This window comes from Nothoprocta perdicaria, unplaced genomic scaffold (genome assembly GCF_003342845.1).
Source record: "Nothoprocta perdicaria isolate Ctin4 unplaced genomic scaffold, notPer1 scaffold_75, whole genome shotgun sequence".
NCBI lineage: Eukaryota > Metazoa > Chordata > Aves > Tinamiformes > Tinamidae > Nothoprocta > Nothoprocta perdicaria.
Genome location: NW_020456032.1, coordinates 670,599 through 689,009, shown reverse-complemented (window position 1 = coordinate 689,009; position 18,411 = coordinate 670,599). Strand labels below are relative to the sequence as shown.

Here is an 18,411-nt window from a genome sequence, read left to right as displayed (position 1 = left end):
CGGGGGGGGGCGGGGGACCCTCCCGCACAGTCGTGCCGGCCTTAATTAGCGCGTTGATTAACTTAATTAACTCGTTGTGCGGCGCCTCACGCTGCCCCAGGGCTGCATCCCCACACCACCGTCCTGCTTTGGCGCGGTTGATAGCGAGCGTCACAAGCAGGCTGACAAATCCACCTCGTTGTAGCCCAAATTCCAAGCAAAAACAAACAAACAGTGTGTATTACTTTACTTCTACACGTATTACATTTACACGGAATTAAATTCAAATTGAATACATGTTAYATAGAGGAAACATTTCACAGAGGAGCAAACAGGCAAATGCTGTTTTAGTGTCTGCTATATTCTCCTTACTTGGAATAACATTCATTTCAAGATACTATTTATCACAATAGCGTGTAAAGCTCAGAAAAAGTCTAAACATTTGAGCATTCTGAATATAAACTCTGTAGGTGTCRGGCCTTGCAGCCACCAAAGCAGAGAGACAGTCAGTCAAGCCGGGATGTCCCGCCGGACACAAAACAGCCTTTGCTTGTGTCACATTTGTATTGACTTTATTTACCCCCTGCTTCCTTCCGTTAATAAACAGATAGATTTGTTAATATACATTTGATAATGTAATGTTAATGTACAGCACTATGTCAGTGTATTTGTCAAGTGTTTTTCCTCCCCAAATTCTCATTGCCTTTTCTTTTTCTGTGAAAATAAAACAAATAGAAATACTAAAAACAAAAAAAAATTTTTTTTACATTGTGCCTTCAATAAGCCAGTAGTAGTAGAGCCGACTAGCTTTGCCTAGCATAGATTATTTTCTGAAATAAAATAGAATTGAAAGTAAAATCAAGTGCAAGTCAGCACTGCAGCAGTAATAGATGYATCTTTGCCATCAAACAGCTAAGTCACCCTCTTTTGCTGTATTTTTACAAAGTCATTTAAATATATATTACTATCATTGCATAACCCACTAACATATCTTACTATAGCTMGGATATGCAACTATTAGGAAAATTCTGTTAAGTACAAAAAATACAAGAAATGCTATTATATACGCTTGCAAAGCGCAGTCCCAAGGGCCCAATCTACTCTTCCTCGGATAAAGAGAAGGTTTTCATTTCCAGATTCATAGAATCTGAATTAAATGTTGGATCAGAACGCTTGCAAGGAGAAGGAAAGAAAATACAGAAGCATAAATGGAGGAAGGGATGGGAGCCAGCACAGAAGAGGCCAGGAAAAGCAGTCAGAAAGGAGCCAGGGATTCCTTCCAGCCCCGCCAGCCCGCACAGCCGCCCTCGGGAAGGAAGGAAGGGGCGACAGGACAGCAAAGGGGCAGGGAGCCGAGCACAGGGCAGTGGGCGACGCTGCGGGCAGCAGGTTAACCCCACCGCCCCGCTCCTTATCCAGCCTAGCAAAGTTTCCACAAGTGATGCAAGTTTTTCCTTCAGCGTGGTGTGGCCCTAAGGTAGTAAACTAGTACATGCTGTAAAACTAACACAGCCACTCTCAACATTTAGTGAGGCTCAAAAACTACTGAGCCTTTTACAGCTGTCACATGTTTTATCACCAAAATTAACCGCTAGGTTGTGTTATGTTGATTAGCAGGGACTGCGTCAGAATTTCTCAGATGGTTTTGTTTACTTTAAAAGCTTTTTCATTACGTTTAGGGTAGAGCCCCTATACCCTGTCCCAAAATGGTTCCAGTGGTTTATATAATTAAAGAGCTGATACAGTTTGTTTCGCTTCTCAAATCCTGGAGCTTTGGGTATTTTACTGTGATACGCAGAGAAGAAAGAGCTGCTAAAGCCCCCGAACATGCCAGCAATGGCCAGTTCAAACTCTGAATGGCCGTAAAAGGAAGCGGGGTCAAAGACAACCGGCCCGGAGTCGTCCTCGGCCACGTTCCCTGCCCACAGGTCCCCATGCAGGAGAGCAGGAACAACTTCTACGTCACAGAACATCTCGGGGATCTTTGGCTGAAAGAACATGWACAGAGACGTGACAGTTCAGGAATTGTGAAAAAGCAAAAAAAGATCAAATAAGAAGAATACTGTAGAGTATGAGAGAGAAAACTGATCATATACTGCCTGCTTCCAGTCCTCACGGAGCGCTTTGGAAGCGGTGTCAAGCGTAAACCTGAACTGCAAGTCAATACTGAATATTCTTACTTATTCTTGACATGCTGGTATTGATATATTATTTCATACATGGACACTAGAAATAGTTTAAAATAAATGTCATTTAAAATAAATAGTTTAAGTGGCAAAAAAGATTACAACACACTTCCATTCTCCCTGACATGCTATCATGAAAACACTCATTTTTTATGCAATTTGATTCTTCGATACAACTTTCTATTTTATCATTATTAAGTARATTGTAAAAAATACATTTCAGTGCTGAAGGTTTATTTTTAATATTTAAAAGACTAAAAGCGCAACGTGAATTCTTTTCAACTGACTAACAGTAGACTATGAAGTTATTCCTGTTCACTGAAATATGTCTAAATGTGCTATAAAGCATTTTAAATTCCACTGGTCCATATTCTGTGTTCACAAATAACACATTTAAGACATGGTTCATACTTTCAGCTGTGACCAAAGTTCTCTTGCTTCTCTGTCTCCATAATCTCTTTCAATCAAATCCAACTGAGCCTGGAGTCGGTGACGTACAAAGAAAGAAGGCCAATCACTCTGCCATTCATTCACCTTAAAAATATGATATAGAACAGATCTCTACATTAACTTATACATAGTGTTAATAATACATAAACAGCAAGTTAAAATGCTCACTGCTGGCACAACACTGAACTTACTAATAAACAAATATCTTACTAGATACTTGGTTGATTGTTCATCTGGGAGCGGTGATTTCTTCCATGCTTAGGTGGGGCTGTCTTTAACATGAGCTATAAGTTAAGATTCTGACTGTTTATTCAGTTTTCTTAATAATATATTCTACAGGGAAATTCTCATAAGCCTATTTCAGGTTTTCCGTAATGTATTCCAACTGACCAAGAGGACAGTTTATTTTTATTAGGTAACGTATTCCCAATTCRATAAAAAAGTACCAGTGAGTATCCCTCACATTCATTTCACCATCAGATCAAAATGAACCACTGAGAGCTAAGCTGGGATCATAAAGCTGAATGCAATAAAATGAGCTGTTGTACACAGAGCTGGCACGGACACTAACAGACCTGGAACGTACCTGTGCTATGTAGCCACAGCAAGTAGCTGTATGGAAGCCAAATTTATCCACATACTGAGACTCACAGTGACCTGCACCTTTACCTAAGAAATAAACATAACAAGTTTAAAGAACATTACCCAGAAAAGTCTGCAAATACAGAATTAAGCTTCAGACAATAGGCATAACACTTCTAAGTATGAACACATACAAGTTATACCTATTTCTTGGTCGCAGTCCTTCCTAAAAATAAAAATATATATCTTAACCTCAAAAATATTGAATAGACACAAAGGCAATTAGGCACAATGAGTGCCTTTTATTTGAATAACTGAGTTACATATGGAGAAAAAGAGTCTTTATCTCTGATTCAAAGTGGGGTTCTAAGCCACCATTCTAATATTAGCGTATGTGGTCATTAAGGATAGCTCATTTTTGATTCCTATATTGTTTGTGATTTTCCATTAATCTGGCTTGCTCCCCAAAATAATGGAATATAACATGTATATCACTGCAAGACAAACTTTGTCCATTCCTGAAGTCACTCTAAAACAAACAGAATTCCTTGCATGGCTTTCCATTTTGCTCTTTTTTTGTCTCAATCCCCTTTCCAAAAAATATGGGAAGGTACCTGCAGTGTTGTCAGTGGAAAATGGATCATGATCTTATAATGCTGAATTATAATTGCTTTCAACAAAGCAATTGTCAAAAYGTTTAATGCATATGACTATATATACATACAGTATATAATAGTATATACATGTAATAGTAATTATAGTTACTCTGTGTATTATATACTTTTGAGAGGTTTGGCATAGGAACAGGAGGTWTCTTACAAGACATCATTAGAATCATYATTAAAATTACAATGCAAAACCAGTCACAGTTAAATGAACTCTTTCTTTCTTTATTTTTTTAGTGCATGGTACCCATACTGTACCAACTGTGTGTTCCTCCTTTCTCAGTTTGTCTCTAAGCTTCTGGTTRTACAGATGAAGATCTGCTATCTGCTCTCCAAGCTTTGAAGAATATCTGCAAGATTCAAAAAATAATAATAATTWAAAAAGACAAGAGAATGAAACATTACAGGGAAAAAAGAAAATCCTAATTCAATAGAAAATCTAATTCAATATGAACAAGCATGTGGTTCTACATTTGTCAGGAATACTCAGCTGCACAAATACATAATAGGCAGAAAACGGCCAGACAGCAACTCTGTTGGAATGTTGAAAGGATTTATAAATCTGTTATAAACCTGTTACAAACTCTTTCARCTGGGTTGCTGTCTGGCCATAACAGACAGAACACGAGTCAATAACATGCTCTTGCATAAACTGCAAACACAACACAGGGTTGTAAAACAGAGGCATGATGTGCAAGCCAGCAAGTGATCCTGCTGGTCAGCTCCACACTAACAGGCGAAGAACAAAACCTGGTAGCTAGTTTCAAACCTTGCACTTTCAAGATCAGTTGGACAGAAATAAGACCAAGGCTACAAAAGAAGCCATAAGCAAAACAAAATGAAAAGCAAACAGTTAACTGAGGCTGCTTAACCTTAATAATAAGAAGGAACTAAAGAGATGGTTTCTGTGCATAGGTACTTATGAGTATAACCATAACTAATGGCTGCTACAAGAAAGGGAATGGTGGTTTGTGCACATCAAGAATGGGTAGAAAAGAAATCACAAGCTTAAGACTGCAACAAGGGTGGTTCAGGTTAGMCCTTAAAATCTTTCCTAACCTTAGGAGTCATAAACAACTGCCAGACTGCTAGGGAAGGCTCTGGAATCCCCATTTTTCTCCCAGTAAGCTGGCAAACAACTGTGAGAGGTCACACATGCACCACTACATTCCCTCGGAGCCGGGGAACGAAGGTGACGACTCTGAAAGCCTAATTCCGCTCTCAGCTTAGCCAAGCAAACAAGGCTTACACAGTCGTATCATCTGTTTCTTCTCCGCCCTAGTGCCTTGGAGCTTGTTGACTGGCTTTGACTGTGTCTGAGACAGGGGCAGAGCTCTCAAAGACACACGGAGCCTCTACATTTATGGAAAACTGAAAGGGGGAAGACACCGCGCTCAGCCTCAGAGCGGCCACGAGAGCCCTGCACACGAACCTGCTGAGATGCTTCATCTTCAGGTACTCCATGACAAACATCGCTCCTCCGCCGGGAAGGTCGATCACCTTAATCGGCTGGGGCACCCTCACCGTGCCGGTTTTCTGAATAGCTTCCAAACTTGCCATTTCCCCTTCAAACATCTTTCTAGCCTGTCAAGGAATAAGATTGTCCTTGGGCTAAACTATGCAATAGATAGTTAGAAAAACAGCCTTGTTTTCCAAGGTAAACTCCTCCTGAGAGCAGAGTGCAGCTGTAGCCAGGTTTTGGTCCATGCAGGGAGGCTTCCTCCATGCAGGTCAATGGCCACCAGATGGAGTTGAGAGAACAAACATTAAACCCGTACTCTGTACTCTCAAAGGCAAAGCTGTTCTTCACAGCAGTTTGGAGATGTTTGAGATATAGATAAGCAAATTTCTGATGCACTGGGTTACAAAGAAAATGATTTAGTACTGCATTTATTTGGTCAGAGAAAAGTCAAGGCTCAGCCTGAGAAGCTATGATAATCTTACTGCTAGAAATGCAGAAAGCAAAGGAGAAGCTTGAAAATCTGTAATTTTCCATGAAATGCTTCTTTTTTAGCACTGGCACTTTGTTTTCTCCCTCCTTCTCTCTTTGCCTCCTATTCTTCTATCCTCCCAGCTGAAATACGAAAAGCAATACAGTGAATGCACATTCAGCCTTAAGCTGTTCCAGATTGCAAGTATTATAAGAAGAACTGGTCGCTCGGCCTTTTTTCCCTCATAATGCCAGTTCCTGTCATTGAGGGCTGTCACGCTGCATTATAGCACATGCAGCATTAACTAAACTCACTGCACTAGTACTTGATGTAAAATATACTACAGCTTCCGACAGAAAATTGGAAGAGAAGCTCAAATAACTCAAAGCTTAAAAATGCACAATTCTCCATCATTTACAAGCAACTAACTTTGAAAAATGTATTTCGCTCTCTACATGCAAGCATATTAGTCAGTAAATATCTGCTAGCATCACCTGAGACTTCTGGTTGATCTTAACAAATACTCGTCCGTTGTCCGTTTCATAGCCCTGTCCTTGGCTGATGCATCCTCCCCCCGAGCTTCCAAACGCCTTCAGAACAGAGGTTTTTAGTTCTGTTTTCAGTATCTTTTCCATGGTGATTTGCTGGCTGGTGCTGCTGCTCCCTGCTAAATCCACTGCAAAACAAGATTAAAGGTCTGGGTCCTTCTCTCACTGTCACACTGCTATGAGGTAGAAAGGGCCACCCACCAAATCGAAAAATAGCAGCTAAAACAAAACCAAATCTAGAGGCCACGTTGAAAAAAAATGCTGTAGTTTTCCAAGGCCTTTTATAGCTTCAGATGAAAAATAAAAATCTTTAGAAACATTTGACAGAACAAAACAGAGAGGCGTGTTCTGGGGTCCTTCCCARCTGTCCTGAGAGCTGCTGGTATTTGTAGTTTGGACCTGGTTTTCTATTTTAAGCTCTGTTTTCACATTGGCAGGAGAGGCATTATTTGAGCAAAGCCGCTAGAGGGAGGCTGAAGGCAACCACAGCACGGGTGCACGGGTGTTGCACTGCGGTCACTGCCGGGCGTGCAAATCCCGCGCTGCAGCCCGCGGGTTCCCTCACGCTGCCCACCCTGGGTCAGGCAGCACTGCAGGGCCCTGCTCTTCCTTCTGGCCCTGCTCTTCCTTCTGGCCCTGCTCAGGGCTGTTTTGGGACAACTACAGACCCGCTGTCAGCAACGACGGTTTTTAGAAGTCTTTCAGCCTCAGGATTTCCTAGAAGCCCTTGAGCAGATCAGCGAGCAAGGTTTGTCTTGCCCGAGAGTGCCCTYGAGTCAGCGAGACAGCAAGGCGTGCACAGCTGGGCATTACCACCAGAAAACTCATGGCAGATCAATCAAGGTGGTAACTGGATTGGAATCAATTCCTGTGCGCTTCTCCTAGGCTTCTCTTGGTTTAACAGGCAACCTGTAGGAAGTCTGTTCATGTTTTCTCTCTCATTCAGAAAAAACYTGCCTTGGATGCTGCTGCATTTGACCACTTCATACTTGCAAAACGTGCCGACATTCTCAGATATATATGTGTCCCCACAACCCCGATGCTACAAGTTTTATCTAAGCAGTGTTTGTATAAGGGTAACATGCAGGGTTCCCTAAACAGGGCTGCGTGCTGGCGCGTCACCAGCAGTGCACAAGGTCCCAGTGCCGCTCGCTGCGGCGGCAGGACCCTCAGCGGGCGCGTCTCGCCACGCTCCGCGCCGTCGCTTTGCCAGGGTCTCGTGCCTGCCCCTCTCCTTCCAATTCTGCTGACTTGCACTGCCCCAAACAGGCGGCGTGCAGGAATCCAAGAAAGGAAGGATTACAGACGCTGCCTTCACTTAAGTTAGCTTCTCACTACATTCCCTACCATGTAGGTTCCTGTCCTACACGGAGTGGAATGAATTGGTATAGTTCAAGTGACTTCTCAAATGAGTAATTTCCTAAAACACAGACAGCTCTTAGAGGACCCCGAGGAACTGGAACACRGCTGAGCTGGAAGGGACGAGCTCCCCTAAGGAGGAGCCTTTCTAACATCCAGATATATTTGGGCAGGACCCTGCTTACCAAGGGGAGCACAGGCTCGACAAGGGCAGTTGAGCAGCCGTGACCTGGGCCCTCCCATGCGCTGGTTCAAACTCTGAGGGCTACACAGGGCTATAGAAGAAGCCACATTTCAGGTTCTTTATCTTGGCTGATACACATCAAGTAACCTGGGACTGTTTTTGCAGTCCTTCTGTGAAGACCAGCTGTAATTACCACGGCAATTCCGTGAYGCTGGCGTGCTGGGGGTCAAACGCATCATTCACAGAGCAGCCCCAGAAGGCGGCATTAGGGAAAGGCAGAGATGGAAGAGGCACCACTTACGACAGGAGCCGCAGCAGCTAGTCCAGGCCTCGGAGCAGAGCATCCATGCGCAGGAAGCAGCCTGCAAGGGGACCCACGGACTGTGGGCAGCTCGACACCYCTGGGCTCAGCAGCACAAACCAGCACAGCGCCGACAGGCCGGCGCCGCGGGGCCGTCCACTCCCGAGCCCGATCCGTGGGCTGCAGGGCGCCCAGCAGTAGAGGAGCCCCCTGCTCCAGGAGGGGCTGCAGCTGCCCACGGAGGGACCTGCGGACACAGCGGGACAGCGCGGCGGGCACAGCGACGGTGCCCTGCGACAGGCGGGAGAGCTAACAGCCCCTCGTCCTGCCTGGCAAAATGGCCGTAACCCTTCTGTTCACCCGGGAGGATAACGACACCAGGAGATCAGACCTCCAGCCACAGTTTTACTACTGAGCTGGACATCTCTGCCCTGCAAACCACAGGCTCCCCTGCTAGCATTTCCAGAGAGGGTCCCGCCAGTTTCCAGCTCCGACATTCTGAGCACCCCGGCACTTGGGGTTTGCTTAAATCAGAAACAGGACAGAGTTATTTAACTCAAGCATATTGTGTCATGTGTCACTTACAGATTAGCCAAGAGACAGCCAAAGGCTTCATTTTGATTTTACTTTGGATCAATACTGAACTAGGTAACTACAGGTGAAAAGCCTAATTTCCTAACAACATTTTACTTCTTGTTCTTCCAGTGAAACACCTTCAAATACCTTGTTTTCACACACTGGAAATGCGGTTAAAGTCTCCCAAAGGGGCTTTAAGTAACAGAGACACTTATCCAAAAAAAAAAAAAAAAAAAAAAAAAGCTCATGAGCAGATATACAAATCTCACAAATGCAGTCAATTCAGATCACAGATAAAAACATCAATTGCTTTGTAATTAAATGTGAGAAGATGGTAATGACTTTTAAAGGACTCCTTATGTGAGTATTGTTGGGCTCCTGCATAGGGATCCAGCTTCACAGCTGGGCTTGCGGTGAAATTTTAGCGGCTTAGCTCCCTGGCTCCTTTTTCTTGTTTCGGTCACAACAGCTTCTATCATATTGTTTGAATATTATCTTTAAAGGAAAAAAGAAAAAAGAAAAAAAAAAGAAAAAGAAAGGAATTCTCCCTCTGTTGTGGTTTTATTACCAGAATTTTTCTTTCTGTAGCAGGCGAACAGCAGTTAAATGCACCAGATCTGTCCTGGAAAAACAGCGAAGATGACAAGCAGGAAGAAAACAACACCAGTCATTAACATTCAGATCTTCAGGCAGTTACTGCGCTCGCAACAAGGGTAACAGTCTACAGGAATTAAAACAACCACCACCACCACAGACACACAGGGTAAAATATAAAGCAAAAGTACATGTTTTAGCAGAATTTTGGACTCCATGAAGGAATGACATTTCTATTTTGAGGGGACTTAAGTATTAAAAACGTACACAGCACTGACTTAACTGTACTTCTGTTTTCACCAGGCATATGAAGCTTAAATATGGTTTTGTATATGAAGTATGAGCTTAACACTTTTAAAATTCCATCTTCAGACAGAAATGGAAAGCAACCCTAGGAATACTACGGAACTATCTATACCATAGGACTTTCATTTTTGCTTTCACTTCCCACAGATGTTTGGCCAAGCTATTTTATATATACAATTCTATGCATGTTTGGCTTTTCCTTCTTAGTTGTCTGTRTGTCCCTGTGGTCTCACCTCTTTGAGCACAAGGCATGCTCAGAGCACAGAGCACAACAGGGGTTAACGAGACGAACACGAGCGGTGCAGGATGAGGTGTCGGGGAAGGACGTTACCTTGCAGAACTGCGGCGCTTTCCTCGCAGGAGTGGAGTCCACAGGCGCCTGCCCGGAGAAGAGACGATTTCACCCTCATCTCACCGTCCGCTTCGACCACTGTTTACGAGCACCCAGGCCCAGCGGATCTGCGGCACAGCTCAGCTGGCTCTTACATCCCATTTGTATTCTTCTGTACTCCCCTTGTGCTTTCAATTGTGGCCAATGTGCCTTAAGACAATGAGCCTAATATTCCTGAAATTGAAGATCCAAACGCAGCTGCTTCCATTTTTATAACCTCCCTACAACATAATCATAATTTTTTTTTGATTCTGATCTGTTGGGAAAAGGTGAGCTCTAAGACTTACCATTTAACAAAGAACATCCACCTTCATTTCACTTTTCACCTTATGATAATAAGAGGTATTTTAGTAAACTAAAGATTTTGACTTCCCAAAGATTTGTAAACAAAATATTCTTATTAAATAGCTTCTAACTTCAATATGAGGGCGTATGAAAAGTTGAGGAGCCTTCCTCAATGAACTGCTGACTGCGGCATTTCTTCAGTCAATGACACTAAGCAATGTTAAACTGGGGTGACTGGCCCAGGGTATGGACAAGGACGTGACATCTCACCTACACCACTCCAAGAGCTCTCATATCAATAGGTATCACACACAAAGTTTGAGGGAACCTCAAACAATCCTGTTCCTAACAGCACCTTGTGCATTTTCTTCAGTGACAAACCGCTCCGGATGACCACCCGTGACCAAGGTTCCCACCCACACCTTTGCTAACCGTGGTCATCTAACAAACTGGGTATCTTTAACAGGCTAAGGAAAGGAGCCTTCCATAAATGAAAGGAAGCTGAAGGGTTTAGTTCAGAAAACACAGACAACAATATCCAACCGGGAACTTATTTTTTTATTATTTAAGCAACAAGGAAAAGCTGTTCTCTGGAGCAAAGCTTTAAAACATTTTGTAGACAAAGTTAAACAGTCAGTGAAAAGACTAGTAGAATTAAGGGTAGAAAATCTTATCAAGTGATAGTCTTCTCTAGAAAAACTATAAATTCTTCTAAATAACTGCAAAATCAGCAACARTAACAAAAAATTCTCAGTAATATGCCAATAWTGTGTGAAAAAAAMMCTTTTCTTTTTCATTAAAGCCATTCTCAAACAGATTAAATTCATGTTAGGAATCATGCATCTCTCACCTACCTTTCACACCGGCACTGAAATATCATTAATAATTTAAAACAGAAACAGTTGAGTTACAGTTTGAGTATTCTTGTCTTGCAAGTACAAGAAACAGTCTGCAACTTTGTGCTCAAAATCTTTACAGTGTTTCTGTAACAGTGCTGGACAGCAGCTGTTCTCTCTTTTGGCTTCATAGGGATGATTTTTTTTTTTAGCTCCCAAGAGCTAGAAAGTGCATTTTGTGGGGATCTAAGAAAAGTAACTCAACTTATAGAGCCTGTATTCTAAAACACAGAAATGTTACRGCAAGTCCACACCATGATCTGATGGCATTATCCTGCAGGCAGGGAAGTCAGTGAGAAAGTGCAGCTTTTATTCACATTAGTGAGTAGATCTTCACAGCACACATGCATGTAGCCTCTTACCTGAACGTCTGCTTTGAAACTGCACCCTACTGAACATAAACATAATCCAGAAAACGGAGCTAGTGCTGGTGCAAACAAAACCGGGCTGGATGGCAGCCAGTTGATGAGCACATGTAGAAGAGCCTGCCAGAATGGCACCAAATACACGTGGCCACAACAATTCACAGGCATTTCTGCACTGCTCTGGAACAGCAAGCAGTCTCCATTTCATAAAACTGCATTACCAAAATGAACAGAAAGTCCAAATCACCTTTTACAGGTGCCCTTACCAAATGTTTGCTGACTTTCAAAATACTTTGATTATGTTGTTTTCATGTGCAAAGCTGCAAATAAAGACAGAAACTATGAGCAACTTTTTAGACATCTGCTCAATAACTGAGAAAAACAATGTTCCATGTCACAAGCACTTCTCCATTGATGTCTTCCAGCAGGGCATGAATGCAAATCCTTAGCTAATACTTCTCTACTCTGAAGCATATTTGGTCCCAACAGAGAGATCTTCATCCGAATTATCTACCTGTGACTTGATCTGAATCAACTTGCCTAATCTCAAGTCTGCAACTCCTTCTTGACACAAATGGGTGTTTCGTGTAACTGAATAAACCCCTTCCTTGGATATTTCCCTCCTAAAAATTACTCCCAACTAYCCTAAAAAGGGATTCATATGCCATGCTTGATATTTAGCAGGACTTAATAATTCTAGATCTTTAGCTGTGCAACAAGGTCAAGGGTCTAGCAGCTATTTTAACATCACACACCTGTAATTGCATCACCAAGCACAGGGTTTTCCAAGCAACACGGGAGGTATTCTGCTTCAGCAGAAAGTCATTTTACCAGGTTTCTCATAATATTTAGGGATGATCCCCTATAGCCTGTTCCAAAATGATTCCAATGATTCATGTAGTGAAAAAGCTGATAAAGCTTCAGGCGTTTTTCAAACCCTGGAGCTTTGGGAATTTTACTGTGATAAGCAGAGTAAAAGGAGCTATTAAAGCCACCAAACATCCCGGCTATTGCAAGTTCATACTCTGAATGGCCGTAGAAAGAAGCTGGATCAAAGATAATTGGACCAGAATCATCCTCAGCCACATTTCCTCCCCARAGATCCCCATGCAGGAGAGCAGGAACAATTTCGATATCAGAGAACAAGCTGGGTATCTTCACCTGTGTGTGGGAAAACAAGACATACCAGGAACACATTTTAAGGTGAGTGATTACAGTGTTTTATCCATGCACATGTAAAGGTTACAGAGCATTAACTGAAACTTCTTAAGAGTCAGTTAAAATAAATGCAATTTGAAACAGAACAGAATCACATCAAAGGAGATGCTAAAACATCCACTGGATTTCTGCTTCAACACAGATGCTGACAGAGGAAGGCTAGTCATCCTGTCACACATYCCCTTGCCAAGCCTGGTGTGCACAAACTATGCTGTTAGAGAATCCATCTTCTACTAAACAGCTAATAATTTCTCTCAACAGCAGTTAGTTCAGTTGCTCTTTGGCATGAAAAAAAGATGAAAATTTAAAAATGCATTCAATACTGCACTATTAATGAGCTTTAAAAAATAAAAATAATAAAATTGAAAATCTCTGATTAGTCTTGAAGGGATTCCTATGAAGTAATAACCAAACAGTTAACACGGCAGTCACTTTGGTGCACACATTACATGAGCAGATGATGTGAAGGACAGTATTCCTAATAAGTATTTCTCATCGTGCAAATGTTCTCAGGAATGAGAAATGTGAATTGAATACAGTATTTCCCAGGTAATAAAGCAAAATGCTATCTGGCATTCATTAATTTTGGAATTCTAGCATAGATGGTGTGCCAAAAGCTGGTATATCTTTAAGAAAAGGATGCTGTAATCCCTAAAAGATGGACTCTCTTACCAACAAAACCTGGAGCATACCAACAAAAAGAAGTTCCATTTGAGGTGCTAAACAACGGTGCTAAACTAACAGCTACTACTAGGACGAGAAGTGAGGGAAACTCTCCTACCTGAAGCTTTGCCCAAAGCTCTCTTGCCTCCCTGTCTCCTGAATTCTTTTCAATCATGTCCATCTGGGGCTGGATTCTTTGTTTGGCAAAGAAAGTCACCCAGTCATTCTGCCAGTCGTTCACCTAAAAAAGAGGATCACAGAGTAGATACTTTGTTCTCCACCACACACAAGATTTTCTTCTTTTTCAAATAAATCTTAGGAGGATAATTAAACCTTTGTGTTGACAGTATCCAGGACAGAAAATATTGCTATTTTTTAATGGAAAGGTACCTTAAAATTATATTAGGGAAAAAGTAGTTTTCTCAGTAATAAAAACAGGTAGATATCCAACACAACTGTAAGCACTATCTTTAGYGGGCTGAATAAAGTTTCTGTAGCTGTAATTCCATACAAATACATAAATTTGCATTACAAAATACTTTGGCCCATTGTGCCACTCAAAGCAAATGAAACAAAAAACCACTACAATCCTAAAATTTTATCAGTCCGATGAAGCTCAACCTACCTGTGGAAGGTAGCCACAGCAGGTAACTGTATGAAAACCAAACTGATCCACAAACTGGACTTCTACTTGCCCTTGACCTTTACCTTTCAAATCAAAGACAAAAATCCAATACTAATGAAAAGATTCTACACATCTACAATGCAACTGGACCTTAAAAAACTATGGAAGGGATTTATTACTATTATTTATTTAATTATTATTTATTTAATTATTATTAAAAATCTTCACCTCAATGCTCTGTTTATTACAATACTTGTTGCTTGTTTTGTGATTTAAAAGCTTGATGGAATGTTACATTATAATTTTCACCACATTTTGAGGTAGTCTGTATCTCCTCTGTTACCAGATCCGTGCAGAAATATTAGCTCAGAATCCCAAGGGCCCCAAACTAAACATTTTACATACAGGGATCCAAATCCAGCAAACAAAAACAAAAAGACAACCCCCTGCCTAGGTTTTTCTTCTAAATCTATTTTCACGAAATCTCTACTGGAAGAAGACCAGCTTATCCTGAAATAACAAAAGCTATTTGAACTGACTGCTTTGCAGGTTATTCTTAACTAGTTAAATCTGCAAACAGCTCTGTACTGTACCAACTGTGCTCTCCTCTTTCTTCAGCTTCTCTCCAAGCTGCTGGTTATGAAGGTGGAGATCAGCCAGCTGTGATCCAAGCTTTGCTGCATGTCTAAGAAACAAAAGTATCCTTAGCAATGCTGGTACAGGAACGAATCCAGTTCTTCATACACAAGGAATTACTCAGCCACATATATCAAGCACATGAAAGAATTCCGCATGAAAAGAATTTTCAAGATTTTAGGCTTAGAGACACCTCTTCTTTCTGTACAAATTGTTATTGGCAGAGAACACAATGCACTTACATGRTCATTTCTGAGAATCCTAATTCAAAATGAAAGTGTGAACAGCAATCCTAAATTCAACAGCAATGAGAGACACTAGGAAATTCCTGTGTGATATTCATTCTACATGAGCTTTCAGAAAAATGGCTGTAAGAAAACTACGTGCAGCACCAAATGCATTTGTCTTGACCAACTGACTTGGTTAAACAGAGCCAAACAGGATTCGTCTTTCCCTCTGTCTCCCTCTCCTCCCACCTCCTCTCCAGTGAAACTTCCATTAACCTCTTCCTGTGATCTCAGTTTCTGACTTTTTAGTCTTCCCTCTCTAAAAGGCAAGTGTCTAGAAGATGAAAGAGCAGATGGAAGAGAAAATGCACTTGCATTTATTCTCTGCCAAAATAAAACAACAAAAATCCTGCTGTTTCTTCAGCATCCTCCTTTCTCCAGAGAGGGGTGAAAATTACACTTTGCATTTTAAGAGCTTCTTATGAACTCACTTCTTGTCTTTGACATCACATTCAGCTCTTCCCTTAGTCACTTGTCCAGACAGCCCTCATTTATTCATCTCTTCACTATAAGAGCTTACCYTCTACACAGCTAAGTCTTGCAGCAATTACCAGCAACTCATTTAGCCAGCAGCTTCCCATATACAACTTTTTTTGGTTCTGACCTCTCACATCTCTCTCTGCCCTAAAGATAGTCTCACTTAAGGCATTTTTTGCTTTGTTTCTGTTAACACAGACTATAGCCATCCCCTGCAATGCCAAGGGTTGCCTTTGCACACATTTCCTTTCAATCAGCATAAATACAACAGGACTTGCGCTCGTTCTCCTGGAATTCACTGCGCACTCATAGACTCTGCAAATGGGCAAGRTGAGGAATGAATCTTTAAAGCAACTCAGGAAGTCTAGAGATTGGGGTGAAGAATATGACCACCTCCCTAATGGAGCTGGAGAAAACAGACCAAAGGTTTAAATTACTAAAATCAGCATCAGATTAGTAAAAATTTCAAAATCTGGATGCATTCACTTTGACAAGTACCTGTCAAGTACTTGGACAAGTACCATGTTTATCCCAAGAAAYATTAAAAAATTATTCTTGTACTAAACAAAAACACGCAAAGTACGTGATTAAGAGGGTCATTTTCCAGTTCCAATTCTCAAGAAYCTTACTGTGAAAATCAGTAATTATTTAAAAAGAAAAACAAAACAAAAAAACACTGCTCAATGTAAGACTGATGTTTAGGTGAAGCACCAGAATGTATTTTGTACAATTCTCTGCTGCGTAACTTGCCAAATCTATCCGACTTGCTTAAAACAAAAAGAACACATTAAAATTGATTTCCACTTCAAAAAGAAGTGATTTTAAACGCCCTCACAGTCAAACCTTACTGAAGTCAGCAACAYGTTTTACCTGCTTAAGCTTCTCATTTCCAGATGCTCCATCACAAGCAGAGTGGTGCCTCCAGAGAGGTCTATAACTTTTATGGGTTTTGGCACTTTTACTGTCTGTGTTTTCAGGATGGCTTCCAAACTTGCCATTTCTCCCTCAAACATTCTTCTAGCCTGCCAAATACCAAAGGAAAGCATCAGTCGCTATGATCAGTAGCYACAGTTAAACAAAGCTATTTTACAAAACCAATCAAAGCCATAAATATTAAACAAAAACGCAGGGGCAAGTATGAGCTGTAGGTAGATCCACAGCTCCAGACTAGACGGGCACTTCTGAATTACAGGAGTCTCTTAACAAGTCTGCTACACTGAAATGACTTAGTTTCTAACACTCCCTCTAACCACAAGAATAATTCCAAGAGCTTGTTTCCAATAGAAWGTTGGCACTGCCTGTCCTTAGCAGGAGGCAAGAATTTTGTAAATGACCAGAAGTTAAGTGCAATGATATATATTCATCTAATAGAACCATGCTGGTCTTTCTGTGCTTCACATATCTCTTCACACAGCCTGCTGAGAAACACAGCAAAAATAACYGTTCCCAACTTCAAGAGAGTTCAATCTGCAGGCCCAGACTGATATTCTTTGGTCTACCTCTTTTGCCTTGTAAGAGAAATAGGATATTAATGACAGTAGTCAAATATCCCTTACTGCCCTCCCACATGGAAGCAYGTAGAACCCACAGCATTCCCTTTGAGCACATACTGAATTTAGGATCTATTTTGGCAAGTGTTGCTCACGTYGAATAAAATGTGTTCTTCATGGAGTCACTCCATGAATCTCAGTGGCAGGAGGCATGTGAAGAAGGGCTACTCAGGAAGACTGAGACAGAAACGGCAGAAAGRGGCATGTGTCTGAAACCTGCAATACCCACTAAAAGCAAAAGAAAGGAAATAAAAACAACCTAAGTAGGAATAACTACTACTACTACTCTAGTACTAATATGGGCAAAGAACTATTTGCAAGAGATATTGATTAAAAACTCCACGGTCTACAAGAGAACAAAAACAAATAGTTGCCGGATAACTGAGATGTGCAAAACCTTTGTTCAGAGGAAAGCAGTTCTGTACTGGCAGCTAGAGCACCACACTAGGCTAAAGGCAGCTGTGGACTGTCACATAGTAAAGAAGAGTGTTTTCTAAAGAAAGTGCTGACTTACGTCCAGTGCTGCACACACAGCACGGATGTRCAATACATCCGTATTACAACATGGTTTGGCCAGGTTTGCTCTGGTCAGCAGTCACATTCCACAGGCACAGCACCGAGGATGAAATGCCTGCTGAATAGAAGAGCTGCCCCGATTTTAAGTTCTACTTTGTACCTAACTAGACTGTATCCAAAATACACRTTTTAAAAAGGCATAAATTGTCACATTGCTACCAATTTGAACTATTTTCAGGCTAATGGGAAGCAGAATAAYCTTTGGGGTTTCTCCTGTGTTTTCACCTCAGTGCACCTGATTTTTCACCCAGCTYCCCGATATGACCAGCAAGGAGGCACAAATCTGGAACAGACACAGGTGCCCCTCTGCCTTCACAAGGCTCCTGTGCTACCAAAGGTCCCCACCAGCTCTGCCTTGCATCCTTCCAGAGCCACCCTTCCCCTGACAGGGACAAGCGGCTTCCAAGTGAACGCTGCCTGACGCTATCCAGCTATTTGGTGCTTTAATTTTCTCTGTTAGGTGCTGTTACCTCCCTTCTGCAGCAGCTACTACCCTGCACTGAAAGAACAAGGCAGTACATCTTAAAAGGTAATTAAGGAAAACACCATTTATTGAGAAAAAGCTACCGAAATAAAATAAAATAAAATAAAATAAAATAAAATAAAATAAAATAAAATAAAATAAAAATAGCACTGTGCAGGACCCCCCCAGTCCTGTTACCACGCGAGCAGATGCTGCTCGGGTACAGGGTACTCACACACGCGGGCGCCCCCTCGGCCTCCTCCCGCCCGCAGCGACACCGCCACGACGGCGGGCGCCGCGGCAGGGCCCGGCCCGGCC

General features: G+C 41.8%; 2 protein-coding genes across 2 annotated transcripts in view; both read right to left on the bottom strand.

The window, feature by feature from the left end:
* Positions 1 to 730: 730 nt before the first annotated feature.
* Positions 731 to 10,082, bottom strand: FN3K (fructosamine 3 kinase). The gene is made up of 9 exons (XM_026051421.1): positions 9,993 to 10,082; positions 9,330 to 9,383; positions 8,186 to 8,246; positions 6,288 to 6,469; positions 5,295 to 5,446; positions 4,121 to 4,212; positions 3,202 to 3,284; positions 2,577 to 2,699; positions 731 to 1,967 (listed from the first exon to the last, which is right to left on the bottom strand). Exons 3-9 carry the CDS (start codon positions 8,226 to 8,228, stop codon positions 1,629 to 1,631), a joined length of 1,014 nt encoding a protein of 337 aa, XP_025907206.1. The 5' UTR covers positions 8,229 to 8,246; positions 9,330 to 9,383; positions 9,993 to 10,082; the 3' UTR covers positions 731 to 1,628.
* A 1,910-nt stretch (positions 10,083 to 11,992) lies between these two features.
* Positions 11,993 to 18,411, bottom strand: part of FN3KRP (fructosamine 3 kinase related protein) — a 6,638-nt gene continuing 219 nt past the window's right edge. The window contains exons 2-6 of the mRNA XM_026051427.1: positions 16,375 to 16,526; positions 14,698 to 14,789; positions 14,105 to 14,187; positions 13,598 to 13,720; positions 11,993 to 12,759 (exon numbers count right to left, since the gene is read on the bottom strand). Coding sequence (XP_025907212.1) covers positions 12,421 to 12,759; positions 13,598 to 13,720; positions 14,105 to 14,187; positions 14,698 to 14,789; positions 16,375 to 16,526 — 789 coding nt within the window. The 3' untranslated portion in view covers positions 11,993 to 12,420. The remainder of the gene's footprint in view (positions 12,760 to 13,597; positions 13,721 to 14,104; positions 14,188 to 14,697; positions 14,790 to 16,374; positions 16,527 to 18,411) is intronic.